We start from the raw sequence: 22,489 nt of genomic DNA on the forward strand, positions 1-22,489 counted from the left end.
AGCCCTGGCCAGATCCTTCACCTTGAATTTCGCAGTTCCCGGGGCCCGGACCTCACGGCACGCAGGTTAAAAAATTAAATTATGGGGTTTTACGTGCCAAAACCACTCTCTGATTATGAGGCACGCCATAGTGGAGGACTCCGGAAATTTCGACCACCCGGGATTCTTTAACGTGCACCTAAACCTAAGCACACGGGTGTTTTCGCATTTCGCCCGCCCATCGAAATGCGGCCGCCGTGGCAGGGATTCGATCCCGCGACCTCGTGCTCAGCAGCCCAACACCATGGCCACTGAGCAACCACGGCGGGTACGGCACGCAGATACACAGGGTCGCAGCGCGCAGGTGCGCGAGAAAACAACTCGCGCTTCCTAGCAGGGGAAATGCAAGGAACGGCGCATCGCGTCTCGGCGAGTGTAAAACAGCGCCGAGGCATCCGTGCCTCGTGAATGGAACGCCCGACGAGGTAGGGGCAAAAAAAATATATAAAAATAATGTAGAGGCGAGAGAGTGCGGCCGACGACCAAAGGGACAAGAATAGCCGGCAGAATGGGGCTCAATTAAAGGAACGCGAGGGGGAACGCGCAGACTGGGAGGGCGAGGGAAGAACCACGCGCAACGGCGGCAGGTTGCTGTTCGCTTCACCTTCGCTCGGCGAAGGCGATCTTCTCGAATCCCCCCCCCACTCTCTCTTCCAAGGAAAGGAAAACCATCCAGGGCGGGAAAAACTTGGAGGGGAGAGAGAGAGAGAGAGAGAGAGGGAGGAGAGAAGCCCCGGAGTGCGAGTTGCCGGTTGGCTGCTCGCAGCGCGCGCCTCGGTCCGTGGCCGCGCCTCGCTCCGGCGGCGCTGGCTCGACACAGACAGGAAAGCACTTTAACCTCGGCCAAGGCCACTCAACGTCAGCCACCACCCCTCCGTCTTCCTCCCCCTCTCACCGCCACGACCACGCCGCCGGTGCGATGCACTTGAAAAAAAGAAGAAAAAAAAAATTGTGCCTCCACACAGCCGCCGCACCAGCAGCAGGAGCAGCCCACCCCCTTCCCCACCACTCTCCCCCGGGGCCGATTCTCGGAAACCGGCGAGGGCGAAAAAAAGCGTCCCAAGATGGCGGACGACGCCAGCGGGACGGGACGACGACGAAGGGTCGCGCGACTTTGCCGCTTCGAAAGGGGACTTTGCCGCTTCGAAAGGGAAGAGCCGCGCGAAAAAAAAAAATCAAATACGAGAGCCGACTGCGCCAACTTTCGCTGCGAGGCACTTTCGCCGCGAGTTGTCATCATGGCGAGGCCAAATGGTGACTCGACAGGTCAGGATCGAGATGATCGCCCGCAAAGTCACGTACCGCGGTCTTCGAACGAACCACGTGCGCGCCGGCACCTCGATTGCCACTGCACGGCTTCCGACCGGCCATCTATCTCGCAAGTCGTTTGCGGCACTGCCGAAGGTACGAGGAGTTCAAGAGCAATGTGCTTCAAGGAGGCGGAATATAGTGCAGTTCCGGGCGTAACTGTCTTTGTTAACGGTAGGATTACGCAGTTCTGTTTCTGCTTGGTACATGAGATACCACAGCGATACGCGACACTTTAGGACCTCTGCACAAGCATGTGGTGCACCGCAAATTTAACGGGCGCCGAGCAGACGACGCAGCGCGGATGAACACATCTCGAGGGGCATTCGGCCCTTCCTATTGGCTAAGGAGTCCTGCAGATTCCACAGTGCTGCAGACGACTTGCGAGACGGAGTAAAGGAATTAAGTTCCACGGCGTCAAACCTGCGGCACTCTGGCCTCTCCCTATTAAGAATTCGCTCCCTCTTCGTTTCTGCCGAAGGTAGTGGCGGGGACGCACGTGAAGCAAGCGCTTTCGTTTCGGAACGGTATTGCCACGCCAGCATTGTTACCGGGCCCCAACGGCCTTCTCCGACAGCTGCTGCACAACCTGCGATGAACACACATCAGCGCGCGTCGCTCGAGCTGTCAAGCAGCGCGCGTAAATCACCGACAGTGCGAAGCCATGTCGCACCTAGCGCGAACCGCTGTTAGCCACCCTACCGCTGTTGCGCTGTCGACGAAGTGCCCGCTCAGGAACGCTTCCTCACAACCACAGAAAATTTCGCCGTGCTGTGTTGACACGGAAACGTTGCAACATTGAAATAGAAAGGAATGAACTTGTACGAAGGAACTCTTAGCACCGATGCGTTTCCCTACCAGCCCATTCGGGGTAGAAAAGGTTGACTCGCCATCCCAGCCCTGCTAAAGTGGATGTTCAACGAAGCTGTTGCAAAACCACCGCTACGATTGCTGAGGGGGGATGCAATGCTTGATTGATGGTTCGGATGCTTGTATGCTTGTTTTGAGCTTGTTCTTTATAGAAACGTACGCTGTTCTGTACGTTGTATGCGTGATTACAATGAATGTATGCACAGTTCGCTTGACTTTGCTGAGCGCTTGTAGCCTCTGCCTTATGGGGGTATGAACCATCACATTTTTGCTAGCGTACGGGGGTATGAGCCACTGCTGATGATGATAGATGCTTGACGAGCTTGTTCTTTATAAAAACGTACGACGTTCTGTACGTTGTATGCGTGATTCCAATGAATGTATGCACTGTTCGCTTTGCTGAATGCCTGTAGCGTCGTAATTACGAGGGGAATGAGCCACTGCTGATAATTTCTGCTCACGGACGGACACGAAAAATGCCGACCACCGAGAGGCCAACGACATCGCTGCAAAAGCGACAATCGTCCGCATTTTGCCTGATCCATCTTGCCGGGCGGAGGACAGTGCTACGGTAATCGGAGACGGGTTAAGGCTTCCTAATAACGTCGCTTCGATGCATGTTCGGAAGATAATAGTCTTTTCGAGAGTGTGTACTTGCGAAACGATGTTGCGCAGACTTACACCCAAGGTGGCACGCAAGCCCCTCTCACTTGGATCTAGGCTGGTGCCAGAGTGGTTACCTTCCGCGATTTTCGAGCAGTTCAGGTAACTTCACAACCGCTGCAACAATAAAAGCGTCTTATTCATGCGCCACCTCTAGCTGGTTACCCGGACATCCACCGACCGTCGCAACCCGCTTCCCATCTCCTTCAATGCAACAAAAGGTGGAAGTATCGGGTAACAAAACAAGAACACAGCAATTTTTCTACCAACATACGTGATCCATAGCACAAATCTCTACGAAGATATTGGGTTGGGAGCGAGTCCCTTTCTGCGTAACACGGTCCTGGGGCCAGTTACTTATTTTTCCCATTGGCTTTTTCTCCTAAGTTACTGCTTTGAGTCGTTTCACACCCTTTATAATTTATATTTGATTGGCTTTCAGGCCCGTTATTGCTTCAAGAAGGAGTGGGCTTGCCCCCACTTTCGTTTATTTTCTTTTTAAATACAGGGCAGCGAAGAGTTTGGAGTGGGGCCCAGCACCTGAAGACCCCTTTGAAGTGCCCAAAGCGAATACGTGTGTCCCGGGCCAGATGCTGACAAAAGGCGGTTCAGCCTGGCCCGACGTGTCAGGCCCAAAGCCAGGCCGGACCCGATCAACGGCGGATCAACAAAGCAAGCGGCAACAGAGAACGAGAACATAGTTAATTACGCCTCGGCCGTGGTCATTGCAGACGACGGAGACAATGGTACAGGCAACAGTCGCTATAAGCGATTTGTAACAGAAAACAGGGCATGTTGACCGTATTGATCAACATGCGGCGCCGTGTTAAGGGCGGGCGTGCAGCTCGCTTGACATTTTACATGATACTTGACATGATACCCGATGGTGAGCATGCCCGCACCATATGTGGCATCGCCTGCTACGTCACATCCCTTGCTGGCGCCTGCTCCGACATCTTCGAGATGTCTGCTTGGCTAACCGTCGTCTCCATCTCCGTACCGAAATTCGACCAACCCGCACTGCGAGAAACCTCCGGGCAAGTGACACAAGAGCCAACTTCGAAGCGTGCACGCGACGTCAGATCGGGGCCGTCCGTAAGGTGAAGGCAGATGCAGCAAGCCGAGCTCTCCGCTTCTTGCCCGGTGTACCCACCACGGATGTGGCTCGAGCTTCGGTATTCGGTTCTTGGGAGACACCGAACTGGATGCACGATTGTAGAGTAAGCGTTTTCGGTTATTTCTTCATTTTTTACTCGTGCCTTTATTTTTATTTTTCATATGATCTTTTTTCTCATTTTCCTTTTATTACCTTTTTCCCCTTCCACAACGCTGCGTAGCAGACTAGAACGTAGTTCGGGACGACCTCCCAGTTTTTCTCTAATCTCTCTCTCACACACACACAAAGCTGGAACCCGGACTGGTCCGTAGAATGCGGGAAGGGGGGGGGGGGCTTGCCGAGTCCTCCGCGTGTCAGGGTGTACAAGAGCAGCTGCCTGCAATCGCGGATAGCCGAAAAACTGTATGCGGATAGCCGATACTGTATGCGGCTAACTGACGCCGCCTCAGCGGATGCGCGCGCCTCTCTTTGTACGGTTCCCGTCGGAGGCTGATGAGTCACGCGGATCCGCGATGCCGGACCAAGCATCTCACCGGACGTAGGGGCATCGTTATGTGCGGCTCGCTTCGACGGGCGCGCGCGCATGGGGTAAGACTCCGGTTAGCCGATAAGCGCTCGCACAGCACAGTAATACAGCTGAACTATGACTCGTATTCGGGAGGATGCGTTTCCGGCCAGAAGGTGGCCCCTACGGCGAACGGAGAGTGCGTGGCTTCGATGAGATGGGGGCAAACCTTACGTACGCGCTTCGATGCTCGTCGAGTGAAATAGTCTTGCACTCGATACACAGAGCCCTCGAAACCTCCCCCCATCGTTAGTGTGCAATAAGTGCAATAAAAAGAAACAAAAAAACTACCACTCATTGGAGTTTGTTCATGAGGGGCCAACAGTTCGGCAAGTGTTCCGTCGCCAGAGCGACGCCAATGAGAAATTGACTCGCGTCCTCTTGATGAAGACATTCTAAAAGCCTGCAACTGGCTTCCACATGATGGAAGCCTTGTGTCTCGTTCCTGTGCTAGACGGACGAAAATTCACAAAGACATGTCAGGATGACTAAGCGATAATGAATATTTCTCAGGAATACGTTCGAACTTGTTCATCCCCTTGTCATCGTACCAGGATGAATTCTCTACCAAACGGGGGATACACGAAATGCCGCGCTCCCAAGCAACGAATCGCCACTGCGCAAGGTGACAGCTCGGCTTTCGCCCCTGCGCAACCTCGAACTCTCACAGAAGCGGGACACGGTGCACGGTAGGCATTCTCTTAACGCCACTGCAGAAGACAAGGTCTCCGGGAGAGCGTGCGCGGCGATTAAAATGACCCGTGGCGAGGTTTGGCAGCGAGGCCGCGCGACATTCTTTCCTCCTCTTATCGCATCCAGGCGAAACGCGGTGCCGATCGCGAACCGGCCGGCGTGTTTCGCGGCATGCCGCCGAACGGCGCATCGCCGACAAGAATACCGCGACAACATTGGCCTGCGCGGCAGAGGGCTCCATCTTTTTGTTTCTTTCTGGAGTATTGGAGACCCGTTGCTACCGGCCGACAAGTCGTGTAAGAACTCGGGAGTAACCGGTAAGCACGTCGCGACAGCGTTCGAACGAGCGTAATCAGACGTGGAGCAAGTTCCAAGCGTAACATTGTGCCTCAACAACGGGGGACCACGAAGCATATCAACTCTCGAGTGCTTGCTGGTACGTCTCGCAAGTTCCGATATGGCGAGAAATGACAACCGCAACATGACCAGGGAAGCCGGTGCCGGATAGTCTCACAGCAGACAGCACAATGACCGGCTTTCGGAAGTGAGGAGAGGGGTTTGCTGGAAGAGAGAAGCGTGAGAGCAAAGCAAGCGGCGGAAAGTGGAGGAGGAAACACGGGGTAGATGAGAGAGAACGGACATGCAAAGCCGGTTAACAACACGCGGTCGCTCAAGCAAAACTGCAAAACTGTCCAGACGGGACAACACAACCGGAATTAAAAACAAGCAGTGAGCGAGAGGAGGCAAACTCACCATTTTGTTACTCTCTCTCTCCACACACTTCGCAGAAGCGTCGACTGTCAAAACGCAGCGAGCAGAAAGGGAATCCCCTCGCTTCTTCCACCTCCTCTCTGAACGTATCACTCCAAGCAAAAGCCGGCGTCGCACCGCTCACGCACACACCCGCGCGCGCACACCAGAAAAACAGAAAGAAAAGCGCACAACGCGATTTCTATCTGTTGTTGGTCGTCTCGCGGGAACGAACCGCCGTTCCGAGAAAAAAAGCGCGAACGCACTGCGCGGCCAGAAGGTTCAAAAACACACCCACACCGCTCGGTGTCGTCTGCTCCGTTCGAATCCTCCTCGGGTAGGTTGGTCGTTCGACGCCGTATGCTGCGGTTCCCACACACGGCAATAAAGAATACGAGGAGAAGGGTTTTGCGGCCTCGCCGGTATTTCGAAGCGCGTTGTTGAGCCGCAAACACGCTCGGAAACGCAACAAAAGCGAACAGTATGTCCCGAGCAACGGTGGAAAAGCTCCTAGCGGCAGTCGCTTCTCTCTCTCGGTGAAAAGTTTTCAGCTGAACTCCGCGAGGGAAGGCGGGAACCTGGGTCGAGGTATGCGGGACTCCAGGAGGCGCTCCACATACAAAGAAGACAAGAACCGTGTCTCGGCACACCTGCAGCGTTCAAGGTCGCGCAGTGGGGACCCTTTCGTCGCTATTTCTCCCCTTGTAGCCTTCGAGGCAGGCGGGATCTCCTCTTCGAAGCACGCTGTTGACGACTGACCCGCACAAACCTTGTGGCAACGCTGGATAAGTAGAACGCACGTTTGTGACCGGTCTCTCTCACTCGCGATGCCAATAAATACGACGACAAACACAAACACGCATTCACACGCAAACACCAGAAACAACACCGGGATCACTTATTGCAGTATGGGGTTGAACCGCCGACTCGAAATGGACGGAACGAGTCGGAAGCAAGCTCCGAGGTATGTCGGTGGGTTACAGGCCAAGTAGAAGTAGATAATCCGAGCCTTGAGTGCAGCTCCGTACGCTTCAAACGGTAGGTAAGTCCCGAAGTCTTCAAAAGGAGATGAAAAGTGCGGTTCCTGTCTTGGCGATAAAGACTTTAGAAAAAAAGCACGTCGACGTTCTTCGAAACGGCAGGTTGACGTCAGGCACCAGGAACGATGTCTTGAACGAGCTTGTTGGGCCGGAAAACAAGCGAGACCGCTGAAGGGGGGCTCACGCCCAAGTTGTTAACGCACAGGGTGTCTCGCGTGAGACGACTGTCTTTTAAGTGGCACTGCCGTTGGCGTGAAGAAAGATGACCGACCGGAGAGAAAAGAGGTGGATGAAAACAGGAGTGCGCTCCGAGGTGACGGAGAGTTTGTGACCGAGAGACGTTGCTTTAGTGGTGGGTGAAGTGGCGTAGGAAAAACAAGTGTGACAGAAGGGGGGATGGAAAAAAAAGAGCGGCCAGAGCAGCAAAGTGCTTGGCTGGCGCGCGTCAGGAGGAACGGAGCCGAGCAGACGAAAGTGTGCGCGCGCGCCGAGCGCGTCCGGTGTAGAGGGTAGGTGGCGACGCGAGCGCCGCGTAGCGCAGACTGGGCGTCCCGCGCAGACGAAGCAAAAAGAAAAAGGAGGCTCACAAACGGCGCTCCACTAGCCTCGACGACAGGTGCCTCGCGGCCCTTTCCTCAGAACCGCCTCTCTCTCTCCTCGCATCTCGAAGAGAGTCACGCTTTCTCCATCACGGGAAGAGCAGCGCACGCGGGAACACGCTCCGTCGGACCACGCCATTGGACGAGCGGAGAGCGCATCGCACGTCACGTGACGCAAAGTACGCCCGCGCTCACACGCGGTGAGACGAACAGAAAGCAAAGAAAAAAAGGCGCGCGCGCTGCAACAACGGAGCGGCACGATGCAGCGGCGGCGTCCGGCGCGGAGCAACGCGCGCGCGCCAGCCTCGATTACTTCGTGCCGGCGAGGGCCCGAGTCTTTTTCTTGGCGTCGTTATCGTTGCGCGGGACCCCGCCGCCTTTCTGGCAGCGTTACATGGCGGCGAGGCTCCCCTCTCCTCCATCTCCGCCGCCATTCAAGGGCCGCCCGCAATGGATCGGAGGAGCGCGCACAACCTTGAAGCTGCCGCGAAATGACGGCTTCGCTCGGCACCGATGCGCCCTCCCTCGGCCTGGCTCTGCAATGGCGTTGCCTTTTTTTTTTTTCTTCTTCGCAATGCTGGTGTTTTCTTCCTCGACTCGGCAGACCCGTCCCGTTCCGCTCCACACGGCGCCACTGCCATTGGCTCGCGAAGAAGAAACCAAACAAGCAGCAGGTCCAGGAATGCGAAGAGAGCGGCCGCCGAGACGAGAGAAGGGGAAGCCTGTTTCGCGGGGCGCACAGTCCCTCTCCAATGGCACTTGTTGCCGCCAAAGAGGGAAGACGGCGTCCGCTCTCTCTCTCTGCTCCGTCGCTTCGAGAAGAGCGCCACAAGCGCACGCCGACCATTCTTCCTGCCATCAGCGCAGAGTCACGATGATGCGTCCAGTTGCGTGCGCATGACAGGGACAGTCCACCGCCTGCCCTCCCGTCAAGGTTCCTACAGAGCAGCCCTAATTACGCGGGCCATTCCAGTGGGGCTATGGATTCTTGCCCCCTTTCCCGCGCACCTTTCCCGCTCGCCACGTCTGGTAGGCGTTCTCACGTCGCATCCTCGAGGGCTGTCTTCTTCCCATTGTTCGGTGTATTTTTCTATTGGCCTCGGAGATTCCCTCCGCGCGACCTTCTCGAAAGGTTGTTCTGGTAACACCAGACTAAACCAACCGGCTAGCCCCGACTATCCACTTTTCACCTTGTGTGTCACTGCACATAAAGCCTTCGCTACCGCTCGGCATCTTGGCAAGCGACCATTATTTATGCACTGTAGCTGCATGTAACGCACGCCAAACAGGCGTACCGCCCCACGTGTGATGTCACATACTGCTGTCAAGCTAAAGCTGCCTAACGAACCTGGCGGCGCTGTGTTGTGAATCTCGGCGCTGGAGACTCCGGCAAAATCAGTGCTAAGCAAGAAAGCGGACCTGACCTTGAGTCTGGCCGACGTCCGAGGCAACGTACGACGCAAATTCTGAAAATTTTAGCCTGTCAAGACTTGTGAACGGTTGTAAGGTTCGCTAAGAGAAAGGAAGATTTCACAGCTGTTGATCCGATGGATGGCTAAAAAACTTGATCTGTTGGGCAAAACGTCACGGAAGTAGCGGCCTTAGCCACTTTTGGCCCAGGACCGAGTGTGAGGGAAAATGCGCTCATCGATCATCAGGTGTGCGCCTAAAAAAAAATCGACATCGCTCGCTTCACTGAACGACGCCGTCAGACCTGAGCCTGTCTTTCGACAAACAATAGGTTCACTTACATTCGCGCCAAATGTCACTTCGACGGAATATCAGTGCAACGAGATTCAGTGAGAATTCTGCTGTACGCGATATTCTCCCCGAGTCGGAAGGAATCGCTGAAAGTACAACTTCCAGCTGAACGTTCAAATGGCGAATCAGTTCGAAGAACTGCAGCGCAGGGCCACTATGCAGGCGCATCTAGACTTTTGCTGAACATAACCTATCCTTAATATCGTTTTTTTAATTAATTTCGAAGACTGCTAATTACCAAGCAAAAATACATGCTATACACTTGGGTACAACTCCACATAGCGCAGGAACTTCAGCAGCTTTCTGTAATCACAGGTATCACGTCCACAAATGATCCCATTTATTCCACTCGGAAGATAATGACCGATGCGACCGCAGTCGTGCCCAAACAGTCGGCTGGCCATGCCGTAAGGGCGGGTTTATCGCCCGTTTCGTGCCTGCGCCTTCAACTACAGATACCCAAATGCCGCAATACGTCAGATACGTGATCATCTGTGCCGTCACATGACAATTCACTCTCCCTCTTTCCTCTTTCTATTCCCCCTTTTCCTTACCCCTAGTGTAGGGACCAGACGCTCGTCTGGACGATCTCCCTGCCTTTCCGCTCCTAGACGCTCTCTCTCTCAAAATTTGTCTCTCAAAATAGATGCTACTGGCACAACGCACGCATCTTGGAATCTGCACTCGATGCCTTCATGGGATGTACTCACAATTGGAACTTGAGTACCTTGCGCACACGAGTCAATTGAGGCACAACAACGCTCACGTGATTCAAGGCATTAGATCCCTTGTACATGCTGCTGAATCCCCGACTCAGTACCTCAACAGATTCGAGTTAATTAGTACGATAAAAAAAAAAGGAGGACGCTTAATCTTCGCCTGTAAGGGTGGAACGCGATAGCATTCAAAGATCCCCTATTTTTTCTCGCGCTTCCTGGCAACTGCACTCCCCGTAGCCGCAATCTTTAACGGGAAACGCTGGCGGCGAACGCTATGCACCAAGGCGACCTTTCTTGGTAGAAACGCGGCCTCTTGCGAGGGCCGATCCCGAAGGTAGTGCACAGCCGCGCCGGAAAAAAAAAAATACTTCAGTTTTCCGATATCGTGGCGCAATTTTAATACATATTTAGGTCCGAGAAGACTTAACATAAAAGCCATGCGCTGTCGACGTTTTGTTCCATGACATTTGTTTGCGAGCTGTCACTCTCACAATTCCGGGGAGTAACTTTTGTAAAGAATGCAAGACAAGGTATGAGCAGCTTTAGTGATAGAATGGTGTGGCAATATAGCCCGCACATACCGCATGCCACATAGCGGAAGTTTGATTTATTCAAACTCCGCCATCGTGTAACGTCGAATGGTATACCCCACTTCTCTCTTCAGACAATCGAAGCTAAGCATGGTATTGGTTCGAGCGAAGCGGAAGTGCAAATACATGGCAGGTATGTGGCGAGACAGAAAGAGCACCAACCACAAGAACACAAAGAGCGTAAACGCAGCACTGTCTCCTAACTAATTTTCAATAATCACGCAAAGACACATGCATACGCAAAAGGGTCGAGAAGGGAAAAAGCCCACCGAGAACCCAAAATAAGGTAAGCAACCAGCCGTGTGGAGAAGCGATTTATAAGTCATTCACTGTGCCCTCGAGATGTGGCAAGAAATGCCAGCTCCTTGTCAGCAGCGAAGTATACTGAAGCCACACTTACGCGCAAAAACGCATAAAACGCACAGCAGAAGCGCAGCAAACAATCTGCTCGAAGTACTGCAACAGATAAAAGGTATCAAGCAATAAAGAGGCAGGATGCCGAGTGAAGAAAATTCCAGGGGGGTCTCCTCCTTACAACGGGGGTCAAGACATCCCGCTTGCGGAATGTAGATTACCCCTTTTTTCGACCGGCGATCGCCTCCGAGGCCGAAGGGAGCCGTCAAGAAGCCGGTCCTGACGCGAAAGGGTCCGCCCAACAGAAACCAGGGAAGACTGACAGGCGCGCCGCTTTTGTTGTTACAGATCGGCGACCCCCACCCCCCCCCCAACCGAAGAATGGTCCGGCTGGCTGCAATTTGGCATACCTACCAGTTTCTCGCAAAAATCACCAGAGAGAACTGCGGCACCGCGATCGTTCAACTACAATGTGAATGTGTCGGGGTAGTAGTCGCATTTCACTAGGGCCACTACAGCTTGTAACAACCTCAGCCAAAGAAGTCACAACACAGGAATCACTGCCATCATTTGGAAATTGCTTAACTTCAATTCGTTATCGTGTCGAATTTGCTTTAGTGCAAAAGCACTGCTAGCCTGCCAACCTGTATTTCGCCTCTGCGTGGAGCCTCTTCAAACGGGGGTTTCGCGTGCACAGCCTGTTTTCACTCAAACGTCCACGTGCTTCATCATCATCATCATCAGCCTGGTTACGCCCACTGCAGGGCAAAGGCCTCTCCCATACTTCTCCAACTACCCCGGTCATGTACTAATTGTTGCTATGTCGTCCCTGCAAACTTCTTAATCTCATCCGCCCACCTAACTTTCTGCCGCCCTCTCCTACGCTTCCCTTCCCTTGGAATCCAGTCCGTAACTTTTAATGACCATCGGTTATCTTCCCTCCTCATTACATGTCCTGCCGATGCCCATTTCTTTTTCTTGATTTCAACTAAGATATCATTAACTCGCGTTTGTTCCCTCACCCAATCTGCTCTTTTTTATCCCTTAACGTTACACCCATCATTCTTCTTTCCATAGCTCGATGCGTCGTCCTCAATTTAAGTAGAACCTTTTTCGTAAGCCTCCAGGTTTCTGCCCCGTACGTGAGTACTGGTAAGACACAGCTGTTATAAACTTTTCTCTTGAGGGATAATGGCAACCTGCTGTTCATGATCTGAGAATGCCTGCCAAACGCACCCCAGCCCGTTCTTATTCTTCTGATTATTTCAGTCTCATGATCCGGATCCGAAGTCACTACCTGTCCTAAGTAGATGTATACCCTTACCATTTCCAGTGCCTCGCTACCTATCGTAAACTGCTGTTCTCTTCCGAGACTGTTAAACATTACTTTAGTTTTCTGCAGATTAATATTTAGACCCACCCTTCGGCTTTGCCTCTCCAGGCCAGTGAGCATGCATCGCTGTTGGTTCCCTGAGTTACTAAGCAAGGCAATATAATCAGCGAATCGTAAGTTACTAAGGTATTCTCCATTAACTCTTATCTCCAATGCTTCCCACTCCAGGTCTCTGAATACCTCCTGTAAGCACGCTGTGAATAGCATTGGAAAGATCGTATCTCCCTGCCTGACGCCTTTCTTTATTGGGATTTTGTTGCTTTTTTTTTTTTTTATGGAGGACTACGGTGGCTGTAGAGCCGCTATAGATATCTTTCAGTATTTTTACATACGACTCGTCTACACCCCGATTCCGCAATGCCTCCATGACTGCTGAGGTTTCGACTGAATCAAACGCTTTCTCGTAATCAATGAAAGCTATATATAAAGGTTGATTATATTCCGCACATTTTTCTGTCATCTGATTGATAGTGTGAATATGGTCTATTGTTGAGTAGCCTATACGGAATCCTGCCTGGTCCTTTGGTTGACGGAAGTCTAAGGTGTTCCCGATTCTATTTGCAATTACCTTAGTCAATACTTTATAGGCAACGGACAGTAAGCTGATCGGTCTATAATTTTTCAAGTCTTTGGCATCCCCTTTTTTATGGATTAAGATTATGTTAGCGTTTTTCCACGATTCCGGTACGCTCGAAGTCATGAGGCATTGCGTATACAGGGTGGCCAGTTTCTCTAGAACAATCTGCCCACCATCCTTCATCAAATCTGCTGTTACTTGATCCTCCCCAGCTGCCTTCCCCCTTTGCATAGCTCCCAAGGCTTTCTTTACTTCTAACCCGCCGTGGCTGCTCAGTGGCTATGGTGTTGGGCTGCTGAGCACGAGGTCGCGGGATCAAATCCCGGCCACGGCGGCCGCATCTCGATGGGGGCGAAATGCGAAAACACCAGTGTGCTTAGATTTAGGTGCACGTTAAAGAACCCCAGGTGGTCGAAATTCCCGGAGTCCTCCACTACGGCGTGCCTCATAATCAGAAAGTGGTTTTGGCACGTAAAACCTCATAATTTAATTTTTTTCTTTACTTCTTCCCGCGTTACCTGTGGGATTTCGAATTCCTCTAGACTATTTTCTGTTCCATTATCGTCGTGGGTGCCACTGGTACTGTATAAATCTCTATAGATCCCCTCAGCCACTTGAACTATCTCATCGTGCTTACGAGCATCACGTGCTTATGTATGCGTAAAATAAATGTGGTAAGCGAATCGGCCGGATCGTCGCCGGCGGAAACGTCTAAAGAAGAGGTTGTTCCAACGAACTCTGCGACAGAGGCAGCGGGTTGTCGACCGACTCCTTAGTCCGGATCACAGACTGCGACTCAATCCGGTAGCTTTCAAATAGCTGCGGACGTTTCACACCCGCATCGCAAGGCCAAGGAACACGTCTGTCTTTGGCAACGGCTGTGACGGGCATCTTCAAGCGGGACTTCATCGACAACCTCTTTGGCTTTGCGTGCCCTGTGTGTGACGCACGATGGCACAAGGTCTTGGGACTGCGCCGCTCCCCCACCCCTTTCCCCCACTCGCCATGTACGCGACCTTGGCTTTGACCTTTCCCGACGTTAAGCTATTCTCTTCGTTCTAAGGTGTGCAGAACGCGTAGGTCTTCGCTCGCCGAAACTAAAAGTGCCTCTGTACTCTGCGAGTAATGGGTATAAATGTCCGCCCAAGCCTGGCCACCTCCCTTCGCTCAACTGAATAGCGGAGCGCGCGATTTCAAATCGCGCACTCTTCATGCAAGTGCGAAGGCTACTGTACAACACTGATCACTACAGGCGTGAAACCACAAACGCTCTTTGCGCAATCCTCTTCCTCCTCCTGTGTCCACCGAGCAACCCTGCATGCATTATGCAACCCAGTGTGCATGGCTATGCATATTGTGCCTGCAATAAAACGACAGTCTAACAACGACGTCGCCGCTGCAAAGATTTCGTTAGCAAACCGGTAAAACAACGGCCTAGCAATGCCTAACTTGGTGCAAGAAAATGGCTAATTTGGTCCAACAAAATGTGCCTTCGCACGATATTCCGCGGATGGCGTCTGTAAATTTTGCTTATTATTTGTCATTATTTTGTAGTTTCGACCAGCCATGCATTTATTTCGTGCAGGTACGCTTGTTCTACGCCACAAGATGTTTATCCCGTCTACTATGACCTTAACAAGCGATCGCAACATTCATAGGCAAATGCGTTTGCTTCAGACGTTCGCCGCACCCTTATTCCGCTTCACATCTATTAATTTCCAAGAAATCAAGGTTTTTTTTTTCTCTCTCTCTCTAAACAACTGAAGGAAATATATGACTGCGTACATGCATAGTCACCGAGTTGCATTTATAACGCAAAATTTTGTTTCGAAACTAATTGGCAAAGTCACAAAGCCGTTTTTAAGCAAGAAGGAACAACGCTGAGTCAAATGAAATCCGTGTAATATGCGCCCCGACGCTGGCTCAACCGGCATACTTCCAGCCGGAGTAAACAGAAGCACCAAAGTTCCCCTACGAGTGCCTGGCGCATAACACCACCGCGGAGCAGTTCTCGCATCTGTCCATCCGAGTGTATTTCGACAGGCGAAACAAGCCGGCGGCAATCTATGTGCCGGTCCGAGGAAAAGAACCGCGCCGCGAATAGCCTCGAGTCAGCGACCCACACGCCATGGGGCAACGGTTGTTTCGTTTCCTGGATGAAAACCCGGGCGCCAAGCGAATGCATACCCCCGTCGTCTGCCAACCTCACTCGCGCGGTTTCCCTTATTCAAGCGAGGATTTTTTTTTAAGCAAAAAGAAAGACATATTCCAGAACTTATTTTAAGCAATCTTGAACCACTCACCCCCTACCTTACAGCCGGACGAGGCAACCTTCTGGTACTACCGCGCGTTCCCGGTTCACCACGCAGATTTCTCTTTTCTCAGTGTTTTTTTTTTTTTTTCGTACTTCTGGAGCGGGCAAGATTGGACAACACGTTTTCGACACGTGTCGGGATTTGCTACGCTGTCCACCATTCACAACACATACGACTGACGTTTCGGCACTTCCGAGTCAGCCTGCTGACGTTTCGGCACTTCAGCAGCCTGCTTCCTCTTTCAAGCAGGCTGCTGGCGCACTGCGAAACGAGAGGACAGGGTCTCTTTTCCTCTTTCTTTCATTTCCTCACTTTCAAGCGTGCTTGAAAGAAAAACAGTCTTAATTTTAACTGCGGCACACACGTGATGGTACACTCCCGGCGAAGCGTACGGCTGGTTCCGCGCGAACAGAGAACGCGCGCCCCGGTTGCGTTTCCCTTTTCTCGGTACAAAAGGGTGGGGCTCGGACGATCGCGGGCAGCAGCCCCTCCCTGCACCCCCCATGTCTGGGCCGTAAACAAAACGAACCAGGGGTCCTCCCCCCCCCCCCCCCCCCCCCCCTTCGCTCAGCCTCCGCAGTGGCTCTTTTGGCGGCGCGAGAAGAAAGCACCACGTGGCACGACTCTCGAATCGAGAACTATGCACATACATGTATAAAGAAAAGGCTCGACGGGGCAATCTGGCGCGCGCGAAGCAGCACGCGCTCCCCGAGATGCGCGCCGCGGGCAAGAAAAGCAAACGGGGAGCCATCTCCGGCCGGTCGCAACAGCGAACAGAGGCCCGGCTTGCACGCTCCTCGTACAAGGCGGCGGCGGTGGCGGTGGCGCGCGAAACGCCAGACCGAAAGTCGTTTTAGCCAGACCCACCCATCTTCCCTCCCTCGTGTAAGCACGCACGCACGCCCGAGATCCAGATGACGCGCCGTCGGCGGTGTAGTAAGGCGAACTAAAAAAAACACGAACTGCGAAATACACCTCGGCGGGCGCATAAAGTCCCTCAAGAAGCGGCCAGGAGGAGGAGGAGGTGGAGGGGCACCGCGCGGTATTCAAAATAAACACTCGGCTACTGCGCCACGGGGCCGAGCAGAGAGCGCAAACGACAAAGAAAAATATAAAGGGAAAAAAAAACGCCGACAGCGTACCATGGATTGGGTGCACGCTAAAGAAACCCCAGGCGATCTAAGTAAGCCCGGAGTGCCATACAGTACGGCGTGCCTCGCAATCGTATTGCGGTTTTTGGGACTCGAGACCCCAGAATTTAATTTAACCGGAGCCACTCATGGAAAGTACCTACGGGCGATGACTAACACATCACACCGAGCGAGGTCGGTGCGCCTGCTGATGTTCGGTTGCGTCAATCTCACAGCAGTTCCGACTGTCGCTTCACCACGAGTGCCGCGGAAGCGCAGTCACGTGGCTGTTGCCAAAAAAAAAAAAAAACAATAAAGGGTGCACGCAGTTTGTACAGCACCACCGTTGGCTCAATTCAGTATCGTCGAATTCAACGTGGAAACGCTACAGCACGCTCGAGCGCACGACGTCGCGTATAAACGTGTGTTCAGACCAAGAAGCCTTGTAGCGAACGCGACTTCTGCGGTCAAAAGCGCCGATGTGACCGTGCCTACATTCCAAAAAAGAAAAGAAAGAAGGTTAGGAAGAGAAAGAAAATGGGCCCGACTGAGTGCTCAGAAGAGGTGAACGCGACGACGTCCCCGAAAACCCAGCGGGGACGGCGAAAACCCCGCGAAGCCCTTTCTCCGCCTCCCCGAACCACGCCTCATACAGCGCAGACCTTGTGAGACGAAGGCCAGGCGGCCCCGAGACCACGCGCATTTCGGGCTCAGCCGGCCGCGGGACCGGCGGCTGTATAACGATCAGGAGCCCCGCAGAGGCAGTGTAAACAGGCCGGGTCCACTTCCAGACTACCAGACGCCCGGTGCCCCTTTCGGAAAGCCCCGAAATACCCCGATCGGAGCCGGCGTCCGCACCGGAGGCGCGGCCATACAGGGGGGGCCCGTGCGCCGCGAAGCGTGGCCAAACGACGACCCAGTGTAAACAATCCCCGAAGAACTATAACGGCGGAAGACAGAAAATGCGCGCCGAAGGAGAGAGAGAGAGAGCTATGCGAACACACGGCCCGTTGCAGTATAAGTGGGCTACTTTATCCCCGGGTTGGGACTCCTCGCTTGGCATAAAGGCATGCTCCGATGGTCCGCTGGCTTTCCCGCGCGACAGGCCGATAAGCGTGCCCGTAACGTGCCCAGACGGCAGAGAGACGAACGACCACGAACGAAACCGCCGAAGAGCCAGAGGCTTCTTTGCCCAGACGGCGTTTTGAAGATCGCGCATATCCTGGCTGCTTGTTGATGTTGCTCCTCACCTTTGACACCGGAAATCTACAACAGCGGGTCAAACACGTCCGAGCTTCGCTGGGGGGGGGGGGGGGTGTAATGTCGCCGGGCCTTGGATACGATGCTGAAGGCACAAAGCAGGACTGTTGACTATTATACCTCGCACTGCTGCGCGCATTCCGACCAGCACACGGCGCAGAACCTAAAAAGAACACCGCGGCCACTTCGGCGACGTGTTTCCCGTTAGCATACAGTGTTAAGAGTTGTAGGACGATCCCAGCGCTGACATCCAGTTGTGAGGATTGGGAGGTCAATCCCACCGCTCGTAACCCGTTGTCAAGGTTGGAGTCGGGCATGAATTAGATGGTAGCTGGCCCATGCCGTCGTCCAACTCATCCACGCTGAGGTCGTTGTTGAAGGGAAGGACTGCTTCTCATCGAGAATGAGGAATATGGGTTTATTTACAGTATCTACATAAGGACGTTGCAGTTCATCAGTCTAGCATGACTGCGAGAGAGAGTACACTGAGCAGCCGCACAACAGCGGTTTATAAACACTCGGTCCTGCCTCGATCCCAAGGTGAGGGAAACGACCCACCAGGCACGGTAGACGAGCCGCCTCTTTGCGCGAGGCATTACACACACACACTTCCGCACAGATTCACGGTCCTCAACCGACGTCAGACGGTCTTCGCAGAACTCGGGGCTTACGTCAGGAAAGGCGCCTTTTATTCCCCGAGCTAACCCCCGCAGCGCGGCCGCCGGTTGTCCATTGTCTTGCGTCCTGAAAGGCGCGTGGGAAGGGGCCTCCGAAGACGTTCCCTCGGCAACTCCCCCGCTCATAGCAGATCGGGTCGGCGGTGGCGGGTTCCGTCACAGAACCTGGTTCGTCGAACTCATTTCGGCAATCCCGAGACGCAGAATGGCGGACGTCTCGCATTCTCCTGCGGACACAGTAGACTTAGTGACGCCGTGTGGCTAGAGGGTTGCGGTGGCGTTCCAGGAAAAGTTGACGCTGCTGTCGCAACTGGCTGGCAAAACTTGCACCTCAGCGGGCCGTTCTTAACAGCAGGTTAGCTCTAACCAGCAGCAAACACTGCGAGTGCCGCAGCAGCACCATTTCAAATCTACTGCTTCGTTCTCCCACGAGCCATCCGCGGATAATTCCTTGCATTTTCTAAACGTCACGTACGAACGGAATATTTAAGGCCTATTCATTAACAAACAGATACACGGTATCGCTACGTGTCCAATGGATGCGCTACTACAACACTTCCGTATACTGCTAAATATGCAGCTATGCCAGCGGCAGTCATCTCAAGTCTCGTTTCAGATTCTGACGAACACGGCAAAGCAGGCAGCTTTGCCAATACACCGTCGCAGTCAAAAAACGATGCAGGCTGTCCAACCAAGATGGCGGCAGAGCACAATGCTGGAAAACTGCGCCGGAAGGTCTGCTGTGCACAAAAGAAACGTACTCGCACTTGCTTGAGCGTTTAATGTAAGCTGAGTTGTGTTTATTTTTTCATAAGTTCGCACACCCACATGCAGCGATATGTGCTTTTCTGCGGGGTTTTTTTTTTTTTTCCCTCTAGTCGACGCGAGGCGGCATCAAATCAAAGAGAGGTCTAGGAAGCTTACCGGCAAGTATGCGGCCTGTAGGGTGAGCAACACAGCAACAAAGAACGTCAAGCGGAAAGTCAGAGAGGCTGAAACAATCTCATGGGTGGCGGCAATGGAAAAGAAACCTGCCATGAGTAACTACTTAAGAGGAAAAAAGGAAACCAGGAAAACAATTTATGATAGCTCAAAGTGAAGCTCATTACTTGTCGAAGCGAGATCGGGATGCCTTAGAAGACGCACCTATAAAGCGAGATACAAGAAGGAAGAAGAAGCATGTGCTTGCTGCGGTAAAGCTAGGGAAACTATGGAGCATGTTTTATTAATATGTGATGACCTCTACCCAGCGGTCGATTTAGGCACCACTGGACTCCCTGAAGCCCTTGGGTTCAGTGGGAGCAGGGGAAAAAAACGTGTCCGCAATAGGGATTAGAAAGAGGCGATTGGAAGATTGGTGCAAGAAGTAGGGAAATGACAAAAAACGGATACGTACAAAAGCAAAGTTCGAATATGGAGTCAGAAAATTTGGTTGTGGGAGTTCATAGTTTTTTCTTTCTTTTTAGCCTAGACATGATATTAGGCAGTATAATAGGAAGAGCCTGGTGGCGCAACCCGCCGCCCCGTTCCGAAGGGAACGCTCATAACACCATCCATCCACCCGTCTTCCGAATGCGTTCAATTTCGAAGCCGCCTAAAGTAGACCGTCGTAAATGCTGGTCACAACTAAAAAGACACCCATTAACGAGCTCTCGTTCCACCTCCCCGCGGGTCACAAGTCGCATCAACTGACTCTGACGGGAATCCCTGGTTCCACAGCGGGGCTTCGTTGAGACGGCTTCCGAGACCCATGGCCACCTAGCTCCGACGGACGAACGCCGCGTGGCGAAATCACCAGCTCCGCTTTCTCCACGACGCCCGCGGGCAAATCTCGACCGCTCCAAACGGCATAAGACGCACCCCTTTCCAAACGCTACCTCCTCCCACGCGTTCGCGTCGGTCCATCAGCGACCACCGGCCGGTGGGCAAACACCCATCAAAAACCCATCGCGCGAAGCGAGCCTCCCGCGGTGTCGCCCACAGAGCCTCGCCTCGAATGGTGCTACGAAAGCAGCCGTCGTCCGCTCCGCCCACGGGGTGGGGGCACTGTCCGAGAAGAAGCGAACTTCAAGGGCAGTTCCACTCGCGCCTAGACTTGTTGTTGTTGTTCGTCTGTGGAACCGTGACGCAATGGCTGCAACGCCTGGAAAAGCTGCGACGCGCTGCTGAACGTTCTTGATATCCGCTGGGCGCCGAGGCCGTCGAAAAACGCACTCCAGAAACGCCGAACGCGCACGGGCGCCGGCTGCATAGCCAAAGTGAGCACGACGAATACCTTTTGATGAACAAACGTGACCGCACGCGATGTGTTCGCAACAATGCAGCGTTCCCCCCGCAGTGGAGCGCTTGGCTTGGTTGGGAGACTTTAAAGCTGGACAGCGGGCAGCCAGGGTCACCTTAGCGGAGGACTACGTACGGATTAGTCGCCACACGGCGTTGTCCGGCGTGCACCGATATGACCTCGGTACACGAACGTTTTCCGCCCTCGTCGTACTGAGAGTCGCCGCGATTGTCGTGTCCCCGCGGAGACTCATTGGAAGTGCCCGTCGGCGGCTAGGTGACGCGAAGAACCAGTCCGGATACCCGGAGCTAAGGAGCGCTGTTGCCCGGTCAGCTTCCGGCAGGAGAGAGACCAACCGACAAGGCGCATGCCACTGATAGCTGGCTACCGTCCCGATGGCTGGCTACGACGCTGGTTAAAAGCGGCGCGTTCTGCAGCCGGTACAGTGCCTGGAAGTACATATTCTAGGCACTATTACCGGCGGCCACTCGTCAACGGACCAGGGAGCGCATCAGATGCGCCACGCCGTGACCACACCTCTTCGGCGGGGCGCCGCTCTCCAAGCCTCGAGCGCCAGATATTCGCGCGAGGCGGGGTTTTAAGAGACTCGCACTCGATTCGGAGAGATGGGGGGCAGGAGATCGCCCCGATGCACCGCGGCCGATACGCCAGCGTAGCGGCCGGACCAAACAAAGCGCGCGCCCGATAGCCGGGGGGGGGGGGGGGGGGGGAGGTGACCGCGCGATGGTGGGGAGGAATACGGGTGAACGTTCGTGGCCAAGGTCTTCCTCCACCCTGGCGGCCGCAACCTAGGCAAGCTGCGCGGTGCACGTGACCGCCATCGATGGATAGTGCCAGGTTCCGCGCTCGTACATTTGGCGAGCGCGACATCAGTGTGATCCTGAAAGGATTTTTTTTTTTTTTTTCTGGGGATGATAACGATAGTGATCTATGGGTGGAAGTAACACTTAGATGTCTGCGGGTGCGTGAATTGTCTAACCTTCCGAATAACGAATCGAACACGGCACTATACAATTCTGTCTTCGAATCCAAGTGACTATTCGTGAATACGGTGTGCGTGTGTGTGTGCGTGTGAAAGAGAGAAGGAGAACTTAAATCGCCAACTATAGGCGCAATGCAGCATAAAATTGGAGCAAAAATACGACAAATTTTGTGCTCATGGCCATGGTAGACCTACACGTTGCGTAGTGAAGCGGGCTACGTCGCCCAGGGAGCCAGACTGTCAACCCCTGTCATTTGTGCTCATCAATAAGTTGAGTGTGCGAATAACCTGCTCATTCGCATCTGATGCTCCATCTGCGCGTTTATAATCAAACACGCTATATGTATCGTGCGTTCCACATCCACTTCCTAACGCTTTCAATACAGCCGGATGTGAAGTTAGTATTATAAGTAATGGTGACAACGGTTCTTCATTATTCGAAAAATATTTTGAAAATTATTCAATTCACTTCCAGCGGTATTCCCGATTCTTATTCGATTCGGCATCAAAAATTACTATTCCATACCGCTAGATTTTTCGAAACTTTGATAGATGTATACTTAGAGATTACTGGAAGGCACGGAAAGAATCCGACCTGACCACAGCCGCGTCCTCCTAGCCTGCTAGTCTGAAATCGGAAAGACTAGGGCAATGGGCGGTGAAGACAATTAGGGGGTGTGCGACGCTCGGTGGTGTTCCAACTTCTCTGCGAAACAAGCTCGTGCTTCCCGAAGGCGAAGCCAGAAAACGCGGCTCGTAAAACAGGTCTTCCTGCACGGCCTTAC

At 53.3% G+C, this 22,489-nt stretch overlaps 1 protein-coding gene across 9 annotated transcripts in view; it reads right to left on the bottom strand.

Annotated features, from left to right (window-relative positions):
• The window catches only part of heph (polypyrimidine tract-binding protein 1 heph), a 157,308-nt gene that overhangs the window by 59,411 nt on the left and 75,408 nt on the right, over positions 1 to 22,489 (bottom strand). The window contains exon 1 of one of the 9 annotated variants that reach the window (XM_050167802.3): positions 6,009 to 7,522. The exons of the other annotated variants lie outside the window; for them this stretch is intronic. Coding sequence (XP_050023759.1) covers positions 6,009 to 6,011 — 3 coding nt within the window. The 5' untranslated portion in view covers positions 6,012 to 7,522. Of the gene's footprint in view, positions 1 to 6,008; positions 7,523 to 22,489 lie in introns of those variants that run through there. 9 annotated transcript variants of the gene reach the window in all.

Source organism: Dermacentor andersoni, chromosome 11 (assembly GCF_023375885.2).
Source record: "Dermacentor andersoni chromosome 11, qqDerAnde1_hic_scaffold, whole genome shotgun sequence".
NCBI classification, from domain to species: Eukaryota; Metazoa; Arthropoda; class Arachnida; order Ixodida; family Ixodidae; genus Dermacentor; species Dermacentor andersoni.